This window comes from Podarcis erhardii, assembly GCF_964252035.2.
Source record: "Podarcis erhardii genome assembly, chromosome: 5".
In the NCBI taxonomy this organism is placed as follows: domain Eukaryota; kingdom Metazoa; phylum Chordata; class Lepidosauria; order Squamata; family Lacertidae; genus Podarcis; species Podarcis erhardii.
Genome location: NC_138509.1, coordinates 10,310,838 through 10,334,700, shown reverse-complemented (window position 1 = coordinate 10,334,700; position 23,863 = coordinate 10,310,838). Strand labels below are relative to the sequence as shown.

The following is a 23,863-nucleotide window of genomic DNA, read 5'->3' as shown; positions in this document are numbered from 1 at the left end:
TTTTATTCCATCTGAAAGAACAAATTGTTTCACTTTTGCCATGTATGTATGTTTGTCTTACTTGTTGGAAAGGAGCTAATTTCACTTACCAGAACATAAGGCATATTGGTCTTGCAAGCAGTGTGTGAGGGAAATGGCACTCTGCACACTTGTTTAGCCGTGTCTGACTTCGTGAGCCCATGGACCAGAGCACGCCAGGCACTCCTGTCTTCACTGTGCACACTTGTTACTCAGCAACTGGCATTCCATGCATACTACCTCCAAGTGGCTAGTCTCCATTGATTACCATGAATTTGCCTAATCTTCTGTTTGCTAGTTAAAGGTAAAGGGACCCCTGACCATTAGGTCCAGTCGTGACTGACTCTGGGGTTGCGGGGCTCATCTCGCTTTATTGGCCGAGGGAGCCGGCGTACAGCTTCTGGGTCATGTGGCCACCATGACTAAGCCGCTTCTGGTGAACCAGAGCAGCGCACGGAAACGCCATTTACCTTCCCGCTGGAGCGGTACCTATTTACTTGCACTTTGACGTGCTTTCAAACTGCTAGGTTGGCAGGAGCAGGGACCGAGCAACAGGAGCTCACCCTGTCGTGGGGATTCGAACCGTCAACCTTCTGATCAGCAAGCCCTAGGCTCTGGTTTAACCCACAGCGCCACCCGTGTCGTTTCCTAGTTAAGGTGTGCTCTAGAAAGATTTCACTTAAAATCCCTTTTTCAGTGTAGTACAATTAGATGACCCCTCAGTTCCCTTTCAACTCTCTTAAGAGTCTTGCTATACAGTTGGGCCACAAAATTATTACTATTATTATTTATTAAATTTCTATACCACCCTTCAGAGGATCCTTGGGTGGTTTATAACATTAAACAGAAAAGGGCTGCAATAGTGGGAAAGCCAGTTTATCTACTTTACTGAATTGGCTCCCACCTCCCTTCCTCTCTTCCATCCGGGAAAGAAGGAATGGAAAACCTGTAAAAGGCCGGGCATCGCCGCCTCTGGCTCGAGCATGCGCAGTGCCTGCTCTTGAAGGACCTAGTGGGCGGGGCAGGCCGGCAGTTGCCCTCAGGTCGCGGGCGGTGGGCGGAGCCAGACCCTGGCTCCCGCCGCTCAAGGCGACGGGGTGAGAGGTCAGCGCGCGGCGGAGGCGGCGAAGCCGGCCAATGGGAAGCGGCCGGCCGGCTCCGAGGGGCGGGGCTTGCTGTGTTTTGTTCCTCGGTCAACGCGGAGCTCCACTCAGCTGCTTGGCAGCGGCGGCGGCGGCTGGAGCTGCGCTCTGGTGAGGGGCTCGTAAGCGGCCGCCGCCGAGAGTCCCATAACGGGGCCCGTGAGGGCTGCCGCCGCTTGCGCAGAGGGTAAGCTGCGCCTTTCCTTGTTTGTGACGCGTGAGCCGAAGTAACGTGGGAAACGGGGGACACGCGTCGAGGCTGGGCCGGAAGAGGAACGGGCCCCGGTCCTTCGCCCCGCGCCTCATGCAGTTTAGTAGCGTTGTAAATAATTGCCTTTTGGGGGGTGGGGCGCCCAATGTTATTCAATGTGTTGGTGTTTGTGAGGGGCGTGGGTTGGGGGCCCAATGTTATTCAATGTGAGGAGTTTTTTTGGGGGGGTGTTGGTGTTTGTGAGGGGCGGGGGAGGCGTGCTGTAAACTCTTCACGGGTTGCCTTTGGTACCTAGAGTAAAATCCGATGCTTTGCGGGCGGGGGGGGGGCGGGGGTCCCGTTAGAGACTTCGCAAAATCCGTTGATCTAAAGTAGCCTTGCTCAACGTCGAGGTGTATGGGGGGGGGGCGGGCGCGTTCCTATATGTTGTTGGACTATAACTCCCACCATCCCTAGTCAGCAGGGCCGGCAGTCAGGAATGATGGGAGTTGTAGTCCAACAGCGTCCAGGGACCCTGTCCCCGCCTCCCATGGCTTACCTAAAAAGTAAAACAACACTTCCGTAAAAATGAAAAGCTGTTTCTTTCACATTTCAAACTATACTGGAACGCATTTCTTTTAGGCAAATTATACATCATTGTGCGTGTTTACTGACTACTGCTTCAGCCTGATCCAAACAACAGCGGAAATGATACTTTTATTGGTTCATTTTTGTTCTTATGTTTATTGTGTATTTGTGTTTTTTATCTTGCAGTTTTATGTTGTGAGCCACCCTGAGATCTATGGATGAAGGGTGGTATACGAATTTTTATAAATGGTGATGATAATAGTTATAATAAACTATCCCATGGCTTATCTAAAAAGTAAAGCAACACTTCCGCAAAAATGAAAAGCTGTTTCTTTCACATTTCAAACTATACTGGAACGCATTTCTTTTAGGCAAATTATACATCATTGTGCGTGTTTACTAACTACTGCTTCAGCCTGATCCAAACAACAGCGGAAATGGTACTTTTATTGGTTCATTTTTGTTCTTGTGATTATTGTGTATTTGTGTTTTTTATCTTGCACTTTTATGTTGTGAGCCACCCTGAGATCTATGGATGAAGGGTGGTATACAATTTTTTTTAAATGGTGATGATAATAGTTATAATAAATGATAATTATTATAATGTATGATAATGATAGTAGTTATTATTGTTTCTGAGGCAAATGGTTGGAGACCTTTAAGTGTTTTATTTGTCCAGTGATATTTAATTGGACCAATACTGCTTCAGTTCCACAGAACTCTTATCCGTTTTTTACTTGCGCAGCTTGTGAGAGTTCAGAGAAAAGTTAATTGTAATATGTGATCCATCATAAAACATGCAGGCAAAAGATGCTTATCAGTTACCATTGCTTTTCAGCTAATGATCCCGTGTAAGAAAGCAGTGGTGCAAATTATCAGATGTGCCATATTCCATAAGAAATATGAAGCCATTCTGGTGCAATTTTCTAACTTGAATCTAGATCACATCTTCTCCAGGAGCTCCCAACATCATAGAATCGTAGATCCCCTGCGATGCAGGAATCTCAGCTAGATCATACATGACAGACGCCTATCCAACCTTTGCTTAAAAGCCTCCAAGGAAAGAGAGTCCACCATTTCTCATGGGAGTCTGATCCACTGTCAAACAGCTCTTACTGTCAGAAAGTTCTTCCTGTTTGGTCAGAATCTCCCTTCTTGTAACTTGAGCCCATTGATACAGGCCCTACCCTCCAGAGCAGGAGAAAACTTGCTCCATCTCACATATGACAACTCTTTAGATATTTGTTGTTGGCTATCATATCTTCTCTCAGAGTTGTCATAGTTATGACAATCAATGATGTCCCGGTAAAAAGGGGCCACAAATTCCCAAGAGAAATGAGACTGTGTTAAAATGAGAGTGAAGAGGGTTGAAGGGTTGTTTTCTACCTCTTTTTATTCAGAGAAAGTATGCAGTTCAAATTATCTGAAAAATATTAACTTACTGATTTTAGCATGGCTAAATGGTTGTGCATGACAAAAATGTCACACTTCTCAGAGATAGTTGCCTGGGGAAAAATAATTTTTTTTTAAAAAAATGTCCAGTAGCACCTTAGAGACCAACTACGTTTGTTCTGGATATAAGCTTTTGTGTGCATGCACACTTCTTCAGATACATGCATGCCTGGGAAAAATTAATTAAAACTGTGAAACTGCCTAGTTCAGAAATGTGGAATTTTAAGCTTCAAACCTACATTGATCCTCCAGGCCATTTCAGCCAAGATATGACCGCCTGCCCGGCACCTCATACTGTATTTATGTTTTCAGTTGTGGGGAGGTAAAGACACAACGTTGCTAAAAGTGTGAGCATGCTAAGCACTGGACAAAGATGATCAACTGATTGCTGGGGCTTGCAAAGCACAGGACTGTGCGCTTTCTGGCATACTTTGATTTCAAACCACATTGGCAAACAATGAGTCTCTTGGTCCATGGGGAGTGCTAGGGAAAATAAGGATCTGGCCTGCTGCCCAAATCCAGTTCTCCAGTCCTGGCCTAGTTTGCCTTGGTACTGCATCTGTTCATTAAGTTACTAATTTTTATGAAACATTTTTAGAAATGTATATATTTTTCCATAGAAAACTGTAGGAGTGGAAAGTCTTCTGTGCACATCATTGTGAGTAGACCCTTTTGTGATGCTATCTTAGTGGCAGCCATTAGGTGTGTTTCTGCTCTTAAACTGTGACCAAGCCTGAATGGGAGTCCTTTCTAGTTAATCTTCCTGATTTGGATTCTACTAGAGCAGATAAATTTTTTTTGTAGCATGCAGATCTGTTGGAATGTATCTTTGTCTTGAGCTTTGAATATCTGATGCAGCTGCAGAAAACTTTGTGTAGTTATCCAATCGTGCTTAAGCTAAATATTTGTTACTTCTTTTTTTTTTTTTAGAAATGTACACAACACACTGAGGAACTGTACCCATCTAGAAGATGAAGGCAAAACTTCTGAAGTGCCCATACCCAGAAGTGGTTGGCTAATACTGGAAGAAGGCGCATGTGCCTCCAGCACTCAAAAGTGTAAGCAGCAAGAGGCCATGGTAACGCTAATAACAGAAAAGCTGCAGAATCAGACTTTGGATGACCTGGCATGTAAAACATTCAATATTAATCTGGTAAGAATATCCTTGTGCATTATCATAGAGTGTGCATCTTAGGGGAGGGGAATATTCCCGAGCGTATGAATTGCATTCAGGTGGAGGCATGGCAGTTTTCCCTTATTCGTGATGGGTGCTCCACATTGCTTTGGGAGTAGGCTTTCCCCCTTTTACTATGGAGGCAGCAGCAATCAGCTTTGGTTGCTCCCTCCAGAAAAGCCATGCTGCATGATAGAGGTGCAGGGTCTGAACAGAGCCCTGGTCAGTTTTTCCCAAAAAGTTGGCAATGCCATAAACTTCCAAAATGCCTTGATCTGCTTTAGCAGGTACATAAAAAGGTAAAGGACCCCTGATAGTTAAGTCCAGTCGCAAACGACTCTGGGGTTGCGGCGCTTATCTCGCTTTACAGGCCAAGGGAGCCAATGTTTGTCCGCAGACAGTTTTTCTGGGTCATGTGGCCAGCATGACGTAAGCCGCTTTTGGCGAAACCAGAGCAGCGCACGGAAACACCGTTTACGTTCCCGCTGGAGTGGTACCTATTTATCTACTTGCACTTTGACGTGCTTTCAAACTGCTAGGTTGGCAGGAGCTGGGACCGAGCAATGGGAGCTCATCCCGTCATGGGGATTCGAACCGCGACCTTTCAATCAGCAAGCCTAGGCTCAGTGGTTTAGACCACAGCATATAACATCCCCCTGCCCAGCTGTACAGAAAGGATTGCTCAATTTCCCCTTAACCTTTCCCAGCTTAACCCTAAACCCCAAAGGTGAACACAAATGGGTAGATCTTGCAATTCTTCTGAAAGGAACTTGAATTTGAATCCATAATTTGAGGGTGATGCCCCCAGGAGGCCTCTCTATCCCTTTGTGTAAATTTGCTGCACATTGGTGTTTCCTTGCACCTGCACAAATAATGCGCTTGACAGTCCTATCGCGCCTGCTTTTCAGCTTTCTTCGAATTACTTCACCCTTATTGAGAGGCTCTCTTTTGATTATTTTTTTTACATATTTATTGAAATTTTCAAAGAATTACAAAAGTGTAAAAAAAAAGAAAAAAAAAGAAAAAAAAACACAGAAAGCAAAATACAAAGTTACACAATAATTAAAAATAATTTCACCTTCTTTCATTTAACTTTCATTTACTTATTTCCCAGACCTCCTCGCCTCTCCCTTTTTTGTATTCCAATTCAATTTGTTGATTCAGCAAATCCTTTCCCAAACTTATTTTTACTAATTTCTCATATCCATTATATTCTTACCTAATCCTATAAACATTTATACTAAAGCCAAACCATTTCCTTTCAAATATCCTTCTAACGTTCATCAAATATATAAAACAGTCCTAATAGTCCAATAAAGAGAGTGAAACAATCCAATCTTCCTCCAACGTCCCCTCCCCCTGGTTCCGGATTTGTCAGTCCATTTTATCTCATAAAACTAGCACGTTAACCTGGTAACCTTATATCCGAGGCCCTTAAGTCCCTTCCCTGTCCCTTCCACAATTTTTCTTCTGGGTCTCCTTTCCCTCGTGTGAACTCCAACTTAGTAATGTTATTAACCCTTTTCAACAAAACAGCCCTCTTTTGAATTTAAACGATCTTGTTGGACTTAGTGGGCATTTTTTTTGTTCTGCTTTAATCTGTTTTAATTGAATGTTTTAATCACAGTTACAAAGTGATTTGACAGGGTTATCATTTTGCACCAGATATTTATTATCGGGGGTCTAGATGTCTATTTGTGAAGCGCAATATTCAATTCAAAAGCCTTAGGTGGATTTCTTAACAGTGTGACTTATGAAGGGAAGGACTATAAGTATTTAAGTAAGTATATTTGGGAGTAAGCCTTATTGAACTCAGTGGAACGTGCTTCTGAGTAAAATATACATGCATATAGCTTAGCCTTGATAGGCATTGCTGCTTTGCTGTTTTATTTCAAAATGGGGGGAACCACTAACCAACTGACAACTTCACTTGGAGAATCGTACAGTATTTATCTTTCTCTTATTTCAGTACTCATCTGAGAAGCAGAATGAAAGTCATAGCCTGCTTCCATTTGAAATCAGTGGTAAGTTCTAAGATTTTGGGCTGTCTTTGAGATCATGTTCTAAATATAACGAAGAAATAGCATTGAGCAAGATGTTGTTGTTTGGGCACAGAATGCTTGGTGACCGAAGGGAAATGCGAAAACCTGGGGTGGGTGTGAGGAGGCAATATTTTGAGTAGGAGCTTCTGTTCTGCAACATTTTGTAGCCGGTCTCACTTGCTTTTAGTTGTTTAATTACCTATTTGTTGTGTGTTTCATTAACATACACACACATTATTTTATTTGTGTGCCGCTTTTCCATAGTTCACACCATGCTCAAGGAAGCTTACAACATGAAAAAAAATACACTGCTACAACATAACAAAAGCAGTCAATAACCAAAAATTAAACATTTAAAAACTAAACTGAACAATTTCCATATGAATGATATGAGGAAACTAAAATATTTTAGTTTTGAACTAAAATAAAGATACAAAAAACCAACAGCAACGACTCTCCCCCCACAAAATCCCCCAAACAGCACAGCAGCCTCCACTTTGTAGCTGGAGTCCATCCATGCCCTGCCTCCCACGCTTGAAGGGGTCCGGAAGGCCTCGGCCCAGTATACCTGAAGGAGCGTCTCCACCCCCATCGTCTAGCCCGGACACTGAGGTCCAGCTCCGAGGGCTTTCTGGCGGTTCCCTCCCTGCGAGAAGTGAGGTTACAGGGAACCAGGCTGAGGGCCTTCTCGGTGGTGGCGCCTGCCCTGTGGAACGCCCTCCCATCAGATGTCAAGGAAATAAACAACTATCTGGCTTTTAGAAGACATCGGAAAGTAGCCCTGTTTAGGGAAGTTTTTAATGTTTGAAGTTTTATTCTGTTTTTAATGTTCTATTGAGAGCTGCCCAGAGTGGCTGGGGAAACCCAGCCAGATGGGCAGGAAATAATAAAATTATTATTATTATTATTATTCCAGGACTCTCAGCCAAATTCTTTAGCTTTCCTATTTTCAAGACAGAAGCTTGCTGTTGGCTGCATTTTGGGCCAATTTTCACAAGTTTCTATAGAGACGCTAAGCTTCGTGAAACCCATTGTATTTCATGTATATTTTCATGAATATGAGAGATGAATGTACCGCGAGGCATTCTGAGAAAGAAGCCAGACTATATTTGGAAAGAAACGAAACTGTTTGAAGAGGCTGCTGCCTTGCCGCATGTGGTTGTATTGGTTCATGATAGCATAATGAAGCAAGCAGGCAAAACATCAGGGAAACACAGCAATTCAAAATAAAGAACCCATTACCAAGAAAAAACAACTGTAGATACCTGCATAATCGTCTGAAATTAAAGCTACCTTAATTTAAGACTGGGCACGTTAATACTAGAGATGTTGAAATAAAACCTTAAATTTAAACTGCTGTGAAGAATTAAGTATTTTACTATAGTATGCAGATGAAATGCCTCCTGGTGTATGTCAGGTGATGTGCTATAGAACAATGGGTTTATGTTTCACAAGCTCTGTTACCTTGCTTTTGGAAGTCACCTCGTGGGAATGCTTATTAGCAATGTTCGAAGAAAATAAAAGAGTAGTGGAATGTTTGTCCTTTCCCTCCCTCCCTCCCCTTGCTTTGTGGCATAAAATTAATAATACTGCTGACTTGATGGCAAACTTTTTCTTTTCTTTTTCACCCCCATTTCCGCTCAGCAGCAGAAGGCCCTTGGAATTCGTCCCGTGGGGACTGTCGGGCCAGAACTGAACCAAACAAGAAGTCCGTTTGCTCTTTGCCGTTGTGTCCTTTCAGTTCGAGCGCGACCCATGTGGATTTACACTGGCAGCAAGAATCGCCGGGCCAGTCTCTCGTCTCGGGCTGGATAAGTGAACTCAGTCTGAATGAGAAGTCCAGGCACCCGCTGACGCCCCCCACCAAACGCCACTGCAGGTCGCTCTCTGAGCCCGATGAGCTGGTTCGGTGCCGATCGCCGTGGAAACCTGGCAGCTCAAAGATCTGGACTCCTGTGTCGAAGAGGCGGTGCAACAGCGGAGGCAGCACCACTTTGCAGCGATGCAATAGCCACGGGAGCACCGCTTCAAAGCCAAACCCAAGCACCGGCCTGCCCCACAGTGGGCATTCTTGGAATAACGTTATCCAAATCGCCAACCTCAACACTTCCCCTGTTCCCAGGCCATCCTCTGCTAGCAGTGGCTTTGTAGACTGCAGCGAAGGAAGCTCCACTTCGAGTATTCGTTGGAATTCCGGAAGGTCTTACGACTTTAATCCGAGACGCCGCCTTTCCCTGTCACAGGAACATATTACCGGGACGGGAAATAACTTGTCTTCAGCCAGCAGCACTCCCACTTCCACACCAGAGCTCACTCGGCGTCAGGGTTTACTGAGATGCCGCTCACAGCCTTGTGTCCTGAATGAGAAGAAAAGCAGACTCAAGCGTAGGCGAGAAGAAGACGTCCGATGGAATCGCCCCTCGTTAGACTTTTTAAAAATGACTCGGGTGAGATTGTCTGTCTGCATTTAAACCTATGCTATACAGCTATTAAAAGGGACGTGGGTGGCGCTGTGGGTTAAACCACGGAGCCTAGGACTTGCCGATCAGAAGGTTGGCGGTTCGAATCCCTGTGACAGGGTGAGCTCACATTGTTTGGTCCCAGCTCCTGCCAACCTAGCAGTTTGAAAGCACGTCAAAGTGCAAGTAGATAAATAGGTACCGCTCTGGCAGGAAGGTAAATGGTGTTTCCGTGCACTGCTCTGGTTCGTCAGAAGCAGCTTATTCATGCTGGCCACATGACCCGGAGTCTGTATGCTGGCTCCCTTGGCCAATAAAGCGAGATGAGTGCCACAACCCCAGAGTCGGTCACGACTGGACCTAATGGTCAGGGGTCACTTTACCTTTATAGAACTACAAATAGGATGGTCCTCTTTAGCTCGGTCTCTAGTTCCTCTGTTAATCTAGTGCCTTTTTACACCTTCTGGGGAGGGGATAAATACTGTGGCATTACACAAAGTTGAAAAAAAAGAAAAAGCAGGATTTGTTCCCTGAAACTTTGAATTGGCTTTTGTGGCAGGCGATTATCTAAAAATCCAAGTTATCTACCCAGTGAGTTGGAGAAACTATCGCTGTAGTAATCTTAATTTTTCAAGTGAGACTTGAAAGCAATACCAGGCAGAGGGCCTTCTCGGCAGTGGCACCCTCCCCGTGGAACGGCCTCCCATCAGATGTCAGGGAGATAAAGAATTACACAGCTTTTAGAAGACATCTGAAGGCAGTCCCATTCTGGGAGGTTTTTAATGTCTCACATTTTTTTTATATATTTTGCTGGAAGCCGCCCAGAGTGGCTGGGGAAACACAACCAGATGGGCAGGGCACAAACAATAGAATTATTATTTTTATCATCATCATTATCATTATCATTACATACTTAAGCCAATTGGTTTCTGCAAACAAATGCGTAACAACTTTCATAAAAAGCCACTGTATCTAATCATTTAACAGGGTTCAGATACAATCTCCAAGGTGTCTCCTGGCAAAAATGTAAATCCCAGTAGCTGCATCCCTTCATGAGTAAAGTTGTCCATTGGCCTTGAAGGCAGGGTCAGGATGAGCACCCAGGGGGGCAACTGCTGAGGTCATAGCAGGGTCCCCTGCTGCTGTCCGCTGACTGCACTGGGCCCAGTGGGGGGCTCTAACCTTTTTGCGGCCTAGTGTTGAGAGGACTGCTTGCTGGTCAGCTGCAGAAAGCAGCCATGCTAACTCTCCGACAGTGCTCTTCACTCTGGAGGGTTGCTATGTCAGGCCTTGGGGCTGCTGCTTCCCCTTTTACTGCTGCTGCAGGACCATCTTGCTAACCAGTAAGCATTGTCGGTGAGCATGTGCGATGGGGGGGGGAATGAGGGTGCACTGCTCAGGATCCCTAAAACTGTAGCTGGTCCTGCTTAGGTTCTGCCAGTTCAAAACAGAGGAATAGCTACTGCTAGTGGTAGCTAGTGGTGTTTTTTTAAAAATAAATAAATTGGGGGTTTGTGCTAGATCTAGGTGGTGCTGATTGGCAGTGTTGCTCTAGTCAGCAAACTTTCAGCAGGGGGCCGGTCCAGTGTCCCTCAAACCTTGTGGTGGGTCAGACCACACACACACACACACACACACACACACACACACATATATATATATATGAACAAATTCCTATGCCCCAGAAATAACCCACAGATGCATTTTAAATAAAAGGACACATTCTATTCATGTAAAAACACGCTGATTCCTGGACCGTCCGCTGGCCGGATTGAGAAGGTGATTGGGCCAGATCCGGCCCCCAGGCCTTAGTTTGCCTACTCATTAAGCTTTGGGGGGTGGGTAGGCTCCTTGAATGGAGGAGTTTGCATGGGTCAAAAAAGAGGGCAGACACTGCAGGGCATGACTGGCCAGTGGATCGCCTGCTTTCTTCTCTAGCTGTCCTTTGGAAGGTAGGAAATGTGCTTAATCTGTTCTCTACATTTAGGCTAAAGAGCAATGATTAATCCTTTAAAATTGTTAAAAACTTGTGGAGAGGCTTAGGCATGTGAGACTAGGGACTACTATGATACCAGGGACTCCTTAATAATAAGCTGTATAGTTCACAGTACAGTTACTCAGAAGTAAATCTGTCTGTGTTTACTGGGACTTACTAACAACTAAGTGGACAGGATGGTAGCCTTGGCTCTGTTTTAGGGTTAGTGTTGTGGTGGGGGACTGGAGTTTTTGTGCCTTTAAAAGCTGCATGGCAGGCAGAAATTCAATAGGGCAAGTTTTTTTTAGCCTGGAAATACAGTTATGACGGAGGGAACCATGACTGTACAGACTCTAATTTTGTGTTATGCCACATACCTGTGTCACTGGACTTCACAACACACAAAATGCACAATGAGCCCACTCATCTAAAGAGGTTGGGGTCCCAAGACAATTCATACTAACACATTTCAAAATTTCTTGACACCCATAGAGAGAAAAAAATACTGGATCGTTAACACTTCTCTGTTATAGACAATAGGATGTTCAGTAGCAAAATGGGATTCCCAAGCCCATGTTTGTGGCCAGTGTGACCAGGAAAGGGTCCTTGCCACTGTGAAATGTTGTTGTTGTTTAGTCGTTTAGTCGTGTCCGGCTCTTCGTGACCCCCTGGACCAGAGCACGCCAGGCACTCCTGTCTTCCACTGCCTCCCGCAGTTTGGTCAAACTCATGCTGGTAGTTTCGAGAACACTGTCCAACCATCTTGTCCTCTGTCGCCCCCTTCTCCTTGTGCCCTCCATCTTTCCCAACATCAGGGTCTTTTCCAGGGAGTCTTCTCTTCGCATGAGGTGGCCAAAGTATTGGAGCCTCAGCTTCAGGATCTGTCCTTCCAGTGAGCACTCAGGGCTGGTTTCCTTCAGAATGGATAGGTTTGATCTTCTTGCAGTCCATGGGACTCTCAAGAGTCTCCTCCAGCACCAGAATTCAAAAGCATCAATTCTTCGACGATCAGCCTTCTTTATGGTCCAGCTCTCACTTCCATGCATCACTACTGAGACAACCATATCCTTAACTATACGGACCTTAAATTACCAGTGCTGGTCAGATGTATCCCTTTGATCTCATCAGGGCCCAATTAATGACCAAATAGAGGTATGCATGCATTAGCAGTGGCAATGCAAGCAGATACATCATTAGGCATTAAACATACACCCAGAGCCTTTGCATGAACTCCCATCAGGCCGTCTTTACCCGGGGGCGCAAGGGGTGCAGGGCACCTGGGCGCTGAATTCTGGGGGGCGCCAGATGCCCACCGCTGAAGCCACCTAAGCTCTTAACTATCTACCTGTTATGAAGTAATAAATAATTTTGATCAACCTAGAAACACAAAATACATATACATTATATACATGAAATACATTATAGTTCATAGCTTCTCTGAGTTATTCAAGCCCCTTTGCCAAGGCAAGGCAGTGATCCATGAAGGGGACATATATACCTAGGTATTACCGAAATGTATACCTACTGTTTCACTAAAGGACTTTTAACAATTCACAACAGCGGCACTTGTCATTCTCAACTGTGCCGTGCACACGAAATTTACTAAATTTGGGGGCGCTGGGCAGATCTTTGCACCCTGGCGGCGCATATGCTAAAAACAGGCCTCACTCCCATGCCTACGATGTTTGCCTGAGCCAATGTTGGCTTCCTCTGTTGGGGTGGCAAAAGTTCTGTACTTGCTGCACATAGCGTAAAGCTATAAAGGAATTGTTTTCCAAAGCACAGTTACATACTGTTGTATTAAAATTTAGAATATTGCATACATTATTCCTCAGCGACTAGATGGATCATTTTTGTTGAACCAAGAACAAATGCTAACTGGCATAGATGGAAACAATTGTTCAAAATTTGTTTGTACTATAGCTGTAGCATGCCACTTGGTTTACCCCCCTATAATTTTTAATTTCATGCTTTTTATTTTTATTTTTTTGAAATCATTTTTATTTCATTTTACAAATAAAAGTTGATAACAATACCAAATACATAGCCATATATAAAGATTTCTCTGAATCTCGAGACTTCCCCAACATTTTCAACTGCATACTACTTCATAATCTTTCCTGCTTGGCAGGGGGTTGGACTCGATGGCCCTTGTGGTCTCTTCCAACTCTATGATTCTATGATAATCTATATTTTGTATCCACCCATATTATCCATAGTATTTTTTATGTTACAAGTGAGATTAGAATCCTGCTAATGTTTTCATCTGCTTACGGTGGTCTCCTAAATAAATTACAATGTTTTCCCATTCTTTTTTAAAGTTTTTGTCCTCTTGGTTCCCCTGTGATTTTTAATTGCATGCTTTTTAATTACAGACTCTAAGAAATTCAAAAAGTCTCTGCTCGCTTGATTATGAGGATGATGACAATGACGAGGCACAAACGAAGACCATTGTCTCATCTCCATGCGACTCGAATGACCTTATGAACATAAATACTCCCAATTTCAGCCGGGAAGAGGACGATGATACCAAGCATCGTGGCTCACAGCAAGCCGGCTTCAGCACAAAGGAAGAGGCTGCTATGTGTGAAAGTGAAGAGGAGACCAGTGACTGTGAGAGCGTCGAAGAAGGCATTTTTCCTCTGGACTGTGAAGGTCTAGATCTAGAGCAGATCGAAAACAACTGAAACAGATGGGATTTTTATTTTGCCGGCAGAAATGTTAGCAGATAACATTGCTATGTCTGTGAGTTTCTGCTTGTACATGCTGCCAACGTGTAGGAAATGTTTCAAGTGGGGATAATAAGGGCATTTAGCACCGGATGGTAGATCTTTAGGAGGCAGTAGGTCAAGAAATCCTTTGGATCTGGACAACTCCCAGTGTCTCTTGTTTTTCTTTCCCCCCCAGCTCAGTAATTCTTGGAACGGCATTCCGTGCTGTAACCTGGATGTAGTGATTCCTGTTGAGGATTTTATGTCTCTCGCTAAGGAGTTTAACTTGCAAGTCAGTAACATAATCAAATGGCTTACATGAATTGATCCAAAACCTGCAACTGCTTGTTTGGTCGGTTGCTTTGAACTTCATGTAGAAATGACTTTCTGTATGAGTTACAGTTGGTTCATACACCAGTGTCGCCAATGAATGTCCTTTTGACTTGTGCTTGCCTGTCTTTGCATGGAATAATCCGCATGTGAGCCAGAAGTTTACACATACCAGGTTATTCCTGATTGCCAAAGTAGTCTTTCTTAGAGCTGCCCAGTCATGGAGATCTTAGCAGCCGTGTGTTAAGAGAATACAGGTTTACCTTCCCATCCATGTGCCATTTTTTCCCATGGGAACACAGAGGGCACGAGAAGGCATAAGAACATTCATGCATAGAAAACGTTGGCACATAGCACCTTCTGTGAACCTGCACTATGATTCTTTCTCTCAAAACCTTCCGGTTAAGTTTTTCTGATTGAAATGGTTTTGTAGCCTGAAGCAGTGCTGGATTGGATTGCCAGTCGTTGCACCACTGCCTTGGTCTTTCTGCGGTTAAGAGGAATGTATGACAAAAAGCACTTGACGAACTTCTAGGAAAGGAATTTGGAACGATGTTCCCCAAGAGGTAATATTTTCAGCAATATTAGAAGGAAGCTGGTCCTTGAATTAAATAAAGGATATTTTGCTTTGCACTTTTGTCTGAACTCTTTTTTTTTTTTTTAAGAAAAGTAGAATTTATGTAACATTTTTTGTATTCTATTTACAACCCACTTTTCCGATTTGGAAGTTGCTTGAAGCTCTGTTCTTTGACTTGCATGTAGCAGTCAAAACTTCCCAACAATGAGAGGAGGGGTAAAGGTAAAGGTAAAGGGACCCCTGACCATTAGGTCCAGTCATGGCCAACTCTGGGGTTGCGGCGCTCATCTCGCTTTATTGGCCGAGGGAGCCAGCATACAGCTTCCGGGTCATGTGGCCAGCATGACTAAGCCGCTTCTGGCGAACCAGAGCAGCGCAGGGAAACGCCGTTTACCTTCCCGCCGGAGTGGTACCTATTTATCTACTTGTACTTTGCCATGCTTTTGAACTGCTAGGTTGGTAGGAGCAGGGACCGAGCAATGGGAGCTCACCCCGTCACGGGGATTCGAACCGCTGACCTTCTGATCGGGAAATCCTAGGCTCTGTGGTTTAACCCACAGCGCCACACTTGTCTCGAGAGGAGGGTTACTAAGATGTAACAACAACAACAGCAACAACATTTTATTTATACCCCGCCCTTCCTGGTTCAAACCGGGCTCAGGGCGGCTAACAACAAATTTAAAACACTTAATTATAAAAGCAGCATAAAATACAGTATAAAAACACGAATAATAATAAAATTCAAAAATCAATTTAGGGGTAATAAGCATTAGATAATCCCCAGGGCTAGCTGGCTGAATTGGTCCTACTTGGGCCAGCGAGGAGGCCAGGGGAGAATTAGCTGTGGGGTCTCAGAGTGGGTGATCTTCATAAAAGGGGAGGGGGAGGGGGAGGGAAGAGAAGGGAAATAAAAGATCAGGCTGAATTCAAATTAAATGCCAGGTGGATGCTGATGTTTCCGACAGCAATAAATGTTTCCTGCAACAAAGACATCATACACAGCTATGGACCAAGGCTTTTTTGATCAGTGACTGTACACAGGTGTTTCGAACATATTGGGAAGGATTGCTTGCCCCGCTCACCCCACCCGGCTTTTTTCTACCGTTCTCTACCCCCCTAAATGTGCTACTCCTGAGCTCTTCCCTGTGAAAAGATCCTGCTGCAAAACCCTCGTAAATAAATGTAACACCATGTTCTCAGGTGTTGTTAGGCTGTGAATGCTGTCTTGGAGGTGTTTAGCTGATTGCTGTTTAAAAAGGAGAGCTTTACTAAATGGAGATGGCAAACCTGAATAAAACACACAACCTAACAGGCTGTTTTTGACTATGTAACTTCTATTTCAAACACACTTCAACATACAATATCTCACAAAGTGTGATTCCGTAGATCATACAAAAATATGAGTATACACAGTTGATGAAGCCCGGTTGGGCAAAACAAGGTATTATCCCGGAATCCTTGTCATGCCGTATCTTCAAGTTTTCCATCTGATCCGATATCTACATACAAGGAACGTTAGAATCCTCAAAGCAGCGATACGTGGGACATCATAAGATAAACATACCATAATGTGGTTATTGCCAATATGCCAATATGCATGATGTGCTGGTCTATGGAATTACACTTTGTGAGCTATTGTATGTTGAATTGTGTTTGAAACAGAAGTTACATAGTCAAAAACAGCCTGTTACGTTGTGTGTTGTTACCAGGATTGTATTTACGTAACCTAAGGTTTAGTAGTGTTTTGCATAAACCTGAATAAAAGGCAGAGGTGGATTATGAACCCAAAACTCTAAAGTCCCTATTTTAATTCCTTTTAATTTCCCCTCCCTACACCAATATTTTCTACCCTGCCACCTAAAGGGGGGAAAAAGTTATTAGTCTTGTCTCTGCCTGCATGAAACACTTCTGCCGTGCAATAAATCTGAAGAGGACCTCAATACTTTGCTCCCTTGTCTGCAGGATGAGTGGGATTATTATAAAAATAAAATAAAGAAGAAGCTGGATGGCCAGGAATTCTTTTGTTGTGATTCCTGCATTGCAAGGGTTGGCCTAAATTTCCTTCCAGCACTACAGATCTACGATTCTATGTGTTGTGTACAGGTCACCGCTAGATGGCAGTTATGTTCCACTTAAAACACAGCCCTGCTTCCTGCGGTTTCTGGCGGAGATCTCATTTTGGGGTTGTCTGCCTCTCCATTCTCAAAATTGCATCAGAATCGGGGTCCTCTGTTTGTCGCATGCCTTGTTACACAGACGTATTGTTCAGTGGAGCAATAATTTGGGAGGCATGGTGGCAGCTCCTAGTGTGACCAGCAAATTCCATGCAACGGAGTTTGCTGGGTTACCTGCTTTGTTGTGGACTCGGACATCATTGCTGCATTGTGCAGAGAAGAAGAGGGCATTCAGGTTGCCTGCCGATTCCCTCCTTAATAGCGGGACCTCTGTGCAAGGGGCATTGATTATAATTTGTTATTTATACCCGCCCATCTGGCTGGGTTTCCCCAGCCACTCTGGGCGGCTTCCAACCAAATATTAAAAACAATACAGCATCAAACATTAAAAACTTCCCTAAACAGGGCCGCCTTCAGTTGTCTTTTAAAAGTAAAAGATGCCTTTTTCAAAAAAAAAGATGCCTTGACATCTGCTGGGAGGGTGTCCCACAGGGTGGGCGCCACCACCGAGAAGGCCCTCTGCCTGGTTTCACGAAGCTTAGTGTCTCTATAGAAACTTGTGAGAATTAGCCCAAAATGCAGCCAACAACAAGCTTCTGTCTTGAAAATAGGAAAGCTAAAGAATTTGGCTGAGAGTCCTGGAATAATAATAATAATAATAATAATTATTATTATTATTATTATTATTATTATTATTATTATTTTATTTATACCCTGCTCATCTGGCTGGGTTTCCCCAGCCACTCTGGGCAGCTTTCAACAGAACATTAAAAACAGAATAAAACTTCAAACATTAAAAACTTCCCTAAAAAGGGCTGCCTTCAGATGTTTTCTAAAAGCCAGATAGTTGTTTATTTCTTTGACATCTGGTGGGAGGGCGTTCCACAGGGCGGGTGCCACTACTGAGAAGGCCCTCTGCCTGGTTCCCTGTAACCTCACTTCTCGCAGGGAGGGAACCACCAGAAGGCCCTCGGTGCTGGACCTCAGTGTCCGGGCTGAACGATGGGGGTGGAGATGCTCCTTTGGCAATATCGCTCAAGAAGTGGAGTCAGAGTCAAAGCCAAGGCCAAGTCATGTTGTCTTTGCCAGAAAGGGGCTGGGAATAGGCTAAGAGAGCGGAGAAGGAGGAGGCAGCCTGCCTGCCTGTTGCCACTGAAAGACATGGGCTGCTTGCTCTTCTGTAGGGTGAAGAACACTTTCCTTCTGTAAGCCTTCTACGCGGACACACATAGCAGCATTTAAACACACCTTCCTTGCTTGCTGACCCACTCACATGCAGCACTAGCAGGTAAAAAGGTAAAGGACCCCTGGACGGTTAAGTCCAGTCAAAGGCAACTATGGGGTTGTGGCGCTCATCTAGCTTTCAGGCCAAGGGAGCCGGCGTTTGTCCACAGACAGCTTTCTGGGTCATGTGGCCAGCAGGACTAAACCGCTTCTGGCGCAACGGGACACCGTGATGGAAACCACAGCACACAGAAATGCCACTTACTTTCCTGTCACAGTGGTACCTATTTATCTACTTGCACTGGCGTGCTTTTGAAATGCTAGGTTGGCAGGAGCTGGGACAGAGCAACAGGAGCTCACCCTGTTGTGGGGATTCGAACCACCGACCTTATGATTGGCAAGCCCAAGAGGCTCAGTGGCTTAGACCACAGTGCCATTTATACATGTGCTGGTGTTTTGCTAGCCAACCCAGTGCTCTTGCCAGCGCATGAGCACCATGCTGACTTCGCAGCTGCCCACATCCTGGTATGCAGAGGCAGCTTGTCAGGGGAGCCAGTGCAGTCTTCTAACTGGTGTCCTCACATTTATACATGTGTTCTGTGTGTTGCTGGCAGGCTAAGATTATGTGCAAATATCTAGTTCTTCATAGAATCATAGAATCATAGAATCATAGAGTTGGAAGAGACCACAAGGGCCATCGAGTCCAACCCCCTGCCAAGCAGGAAACACCATCAGAGCACTCCTGACATATGGTTGTCAAGCCTCTACTTAAAGACCTCCAAAGAAGGAGACTCCACCACACTCCTTGGCAGCAAATTCCACTGTCGAACAGCTCTTACTGTCAGGAAGTTCTTCCTAATGTTTAGGTGGAATCTTCTTTCTTGTAGTTTGGAGCCATTGCTCCGTGTCCGCTTCTCTGGAGCAGCAGAAAACAACCTTTCTCCCTCCTCTATGTGACATCCTTTTATATATTTGAACATGGCTATCATATCACCCCTTAACCTCCTCTTCTCCAGGCTAAACATGCCCAGCTCCCTTAGCCGTTCCTCATAAGGCATCGTTTCCAGGCCTTTGACCATTTTGGTTGCCCTCCTCTGCACACGTTCCAGTTTGTCAGTGTCCTTCTTGAACTGTGGTGCCCAGAACTGGACACAGTACTCCAGGTGAGGTCTGACCAGAGCAGAATGCAGTGGCACTATTACTTCCCTTGATCTAGATGCTATACTCCTATTGATGCAGCCCAGAAGTGAATTGGCTTTTTTAGCTGCCGCATCACACTGTTGGCTCATGTCAAGTTTGTGGTTAACCAAGACTCCTAGATCCTTTTCACATGTACTGCTCTCAAGCCAGGTGTCACCCATCTTGTATTTGTGCCTCTCATTTTTTTTGCCCAAGTGCAATACTTTACATTTCTCCCTATTAAAATTCATCTTGTTTGTTTTGGCACAGTTCTCTAATCTGTCAAGGTCGTTTTGAAGTGTGATCCTGTCCTCTGGGGTGTTAGCCACCCCTCCCAGTTTGGTGTCATCTGCAAATTTGATCAGGATGCCCTTGAGTCCATCATCCAAGTGGTTGATAAAGATGTTGAATAAGACCGGGCCCAAGACAGAACCCTGTGGCACCCCACTAGTCACTCTTCTCCAGGATGAAGAGGAACCATTGATGAGCACCCTTTGGGTTCGGTCAGTCAGCCAGTTACAAATCCACTGAGTGGTAGCATAGTCAAGTCCGCATTTTACCAGCTTCTTTACAAGAATATCATGGGGCACCTTGTCAAATGCCTTGCTGAAATCAAGGTAGGCTACATCCACTGCGTTCCCTTCATCTACCAGGGTTGTAATTCTGTCAAAAAACGAGATCAGGTTAGTCTGACATGACTTATTTTTCAGAAATCCATGCTGACTATTGGTGATCACAGTATTCCTTTCTAGGTGCTCACAGACTGTTTGTGTCTGTCCCCTTTCAGCCACAATTTCTCCGGCACCCGGCCAAGAGATTAGTGTTACTTCTACTTCATTTTACAGTGTCATGAACCAAAATGAAGTTAATTTCAATGAAATTTATTTTATATGGGCCCAAACTGGTTAGGGTTTATTCCAAATGTCTTTCCAATTCTCAGTTCCTGGTGCGGTTTGCAAGTCACTTTCCCAAAGTACCTTCCCAAAGTAGGTTTCTTTCTTTTTTTAAATAACTTTTATTCAAAATTAAAACAAAACATATTATCCAGAAACATATCATCCTTATTCCCCCCCATTTTTCCTCCCTCCCCCCACACAACCCCACCCCCACCCCCCCGACTTCCCTCAGTTCCAGTCTTTGATTTCTCTAAGAATGCTGTTTTCTGCATGTTACACATTTGTATAGATCCTCAAACTATTTAGCTGACTGTCATCAATAGAAAAGTTTGTGAATGTTTATTCAAAACCAGCCAAGGAGTCCAGTTCACTTTGTTGTGTCTTCAAATACTTTGTAAAGGGTTCCCATTCATCTTTAAAGTCACAGTTATCCTTGTCCCGTAGCTTGTATGTCAGTTTTGCCAGTTCTGCATAGTCCATCGTTTTTTCTTGCCATGATTCTTTAGTTGGGGTTTCTTCAGTCTTCCATCTTTGTGCTACCAGAACTCTCACGGCTGTTGTCACATACATGAAGATGTTTTTCAGCTTTTTTGGCAGATCTTTCCCTACAGTCCCTAATAAAAATGCTTCAGGTTTTTAAAGAAATGTTAAATGGAACATTTTCTTCAATTCGTTGTATATCATTTCCCAGTTTTTTAAAATTACCTTACAATCCCACCACATATGATAAAATGTCCCCTCCTTTTCCTTACACTTCCAACATATATTTGAACTAGTTTTGTACATTTTCCCTAACTACACTGGTGTTGTGTACCATCTGTACATCATCTTCATGTAATTCTCCTTCAATAGGGAACAATCTGTAAATTTTAAGTCAGTTTTCCATAATTTTTCCCAGTCTTCCATCATAATATTGTGACCTACAAGGTTTCAATTGTTTGGGATGTAGAGTTAACCCGGATTTTGCATATTTCCAATAGCAAGTCAAGTTAGTTTTATTGCGGCAAAAGCCAGTGACACAGAACACCACAAGATCAAACCAAAAGAAATCAACAACAACATCAGAAAAAAAAAATTACACAAGGGAACTTCGCAGTGTGCCATTCAACAGAAGAGATTTACGCTTCCTGATTGCTAAAGTGCAAGATTTGGCCACCTCATATGATATTGAGCTTGAGGAATCTTCCAGAAGGTATTTTCGTAGAATTTCGGGGGAGGATTCCAAATAATGTTGTAGGGGTATGAATTTTGATAAAAGTGGCAAAATAAGTTGAGCTCGTTCTTCACTATAAAATTCGCAAAATAGAAGGATCACTTCTCGGCCTTTCGGCTAAGATCAAGTGTAATATTTCCAATAGCATCCCTTTCGCTTAACATCCAGTCATACCCGCCAATATTTCTCTGATGAAAATAGGAATGCCCTATTCCACAACAACAATTTTATTATTTATACCCCAGCCACTCTGGGTGGCTTCCAACATATATAAAAACATAATAAAACATTAAACATATTTTTAAAAACTTCCCTATCCAGGGCTGCCTTCATAGGTCTTATAAAGGTTGTATAGTTACTTGTTTCCTTGGCTCGAGTCACATAACTTCATACTCTCCAACATGTCTCCAAAAATAGCGATGTCCTAAAGAAAAGTGGGACATTCTGGGATGAAATCAGAAACTGGGATGGCTCTGGGATGTCCCTGGTGGGTCTAATGAGGCTTTTCAAAGCACTGAGAGGTCTAGTGAGCTGACTAATTATTTCTAGAATTGAGGTAAAATGCAGCACCTGAAATATTTGTAACCAGGAATGTTTGCGTTCTTTTAGCAGGCCTTTAATTTTGCAATTTGATTTTGGCTGTGGCCCTAGGGAAAAAATATATTTTATTTTTTATTAATTTATTTAACATAATTATTACAAAATATAAGCAAAATATTGCAAATACATACATACATACAAGCATATATATTTCAGATAAGCACACATATATAAAAAACAACAAAAGAGACAAAAAGAGGAAAAAATAGAGAGAGAAAAGAAGAAGAAAAGTTGGAAGAATTTCTTCCAAATTTATTCTACAAATATCTCAATACGAAAATATTAATAAAATTTCACTGATTGACTTCCATCGCATACACTGCACTTCCTATCTTAAAATCTTGCTTAAAATGTATATAGAAAAAAAATATATATTAAATGATATAGGTCCGTCGCTTCCTACTGTTTAGAAATCTCACATTTATCCACTGCAAGTAATAAAATATGACTCAAAATGGGGATCAGTGGTGTCACCGGAGGTATAGAGTCCTGGACCAATTCATCCAAATTAGTAAATCATTTTTTAAAAAGAGGTGTGTGATTTCCCACCCACCCACCCCCATTTAGACAGATTTATAAGATATGGAAGTTCATGGTTCCGATGCCATTGTACAACTGGGAAAATATTCCTAATATAGGGAGCATAATGACAGAACTAAATATTTGGGATTCCAGGTCCACCAGTCTTGGTGGAATTGTACAACACTTGCTTTGATAATCTAGGTCCCCCCGCCCCCAACCCATGAATAAAATTATGAATAACTTTTTGTCGGGCTTGTAATTTCTATTTTGGAAATAATGAGAGGTAGAATTAGAAAAGAAAAGAAACAAAATAAAGAAATTTTGGAAATAATGAGAGGTAAAATTAGAAAAGCAAAGCAAAAGCAAATAGGCTTAGATAGGATCACCATTTTTATGGCTGCAAGGTGTCCCGAGAAGGAAAAAGGATATAATTTCCATTTCATTAATTTCCATTTTATATGTTTATGAGAGGCTTAATATTTAGCTTTTCCAAATGGTCCAGGTTCTTCTAAACAATGTCTCCTGTGTATTTAAGTCCCCCCCCCCCCCAAGTTTTAATTTGGAGGCGTTATAATTTTTTGTTAGCTGGTGCGTTTAAACAAAATTCTTCAGAATTTTTGAAAGCGAATTTGAAAGCCTGATACTTTGCCATGCTTATGTATAACAGTAAGTAAACCTGGTATTTCTGTACACGGATTTGTAAACAATGGCATTTGCAAAATAAAAAATCACCAGGTGAGATTGCTGAGCTATACGTATCCCATTAATTCTGGGGTTACAACTAATCAAATTAGTCAGTGCAAATGGGAAAGAGAAAGGGGGCATCTCTGTTTTGTACCTCTGCTCATCCTAAACGTGGATGAATTGATACAAATCCAAGTCTGGCTATTTTTGTATAACTGTACAATTAGGTGGAATAATAGACTGGTGTATCATGTAGTTCTTTGGAGGGTTACTGGGAAAACTAAGCTCACAACATGCTTCATTCCTTAAATGACTATGCTGCAATTTTCTCACATTTGTAATGCCATCTTCGAGCGCTGATATTTCTGTCAGTCTTTTGGAACATCCAAGGCTTGTGAAGAGATCCTGCAAAGGGTCAGGATGCTGCCATCTCTATGACTTGACCTCCAGACCTCTCTTTCTAGCTCAAAAGGTGATTTGCTAAGTTGCACTAGGATATGAGTTTTCCTCCAGTTTATTCTCAGGTTTAACCCTGCAAAGAAGCTCACATTCTAGTTAGTAGCTGCAAGTTCCTTCGCTTTTGCCCTTTTAGATATAGTCCACAAGATGGTGCCAAAGAACATGGGAATGCGTCCTGGCCACAACTAATACAAACCACAACTAATGCAAACTCTTTTATCCAACACCAGTTTCTCCCCTCGACCACCCAGTTT

The 23,863-nt window shown here is 43.3% G+C and overlaps 1 protein-coding gene and 1 long non-coding RNA gene across 3 annotated transcripts in view; one reads left to right on the top strand and one right to left on the bottom strand.

The window, feature by feature from the left end:
• The window catches only part of LOC309343192, a 224,270-nt gene that overhangs the window by 19,391 nt on the left and 181,016 nt on the right, over nt 1-23,863 (bottom strand). The window lies entirely within an intron of this gene.
• On the top strand, nt 1,197-14,714 carry FAM53A (family with sequence similarity 53 member A). Of its 2 annotated transcripts, none has more exons than XM_081864379.1 (5): nt 1,197-1,347; nt 4,321-4,543; nt 6,534-6,588; nt 8,254-9,053; nt 13,416-14,714. In XM_081864379.1, exons 2-5 carry the CDS (start codon nt 4,466-4,468, stop codon nt 13,725-13,727), a joined length of 1,245 nt encoding a protein of 414 aa, XP_081720505.1. In that variant the 5' UTR covers nt 1,197-1,347; nt 4,321-4,465; the 3' UTR covers nt 13,728-14,714. The 2 variants fall into 2 exon arrangements, with proteins under 2 accessions (XP_081720505.1, XP_081720504.1); XM_081864378.1 differs by having other exon boundaries at nt 1,198-1,347; nt 8,251-9,053.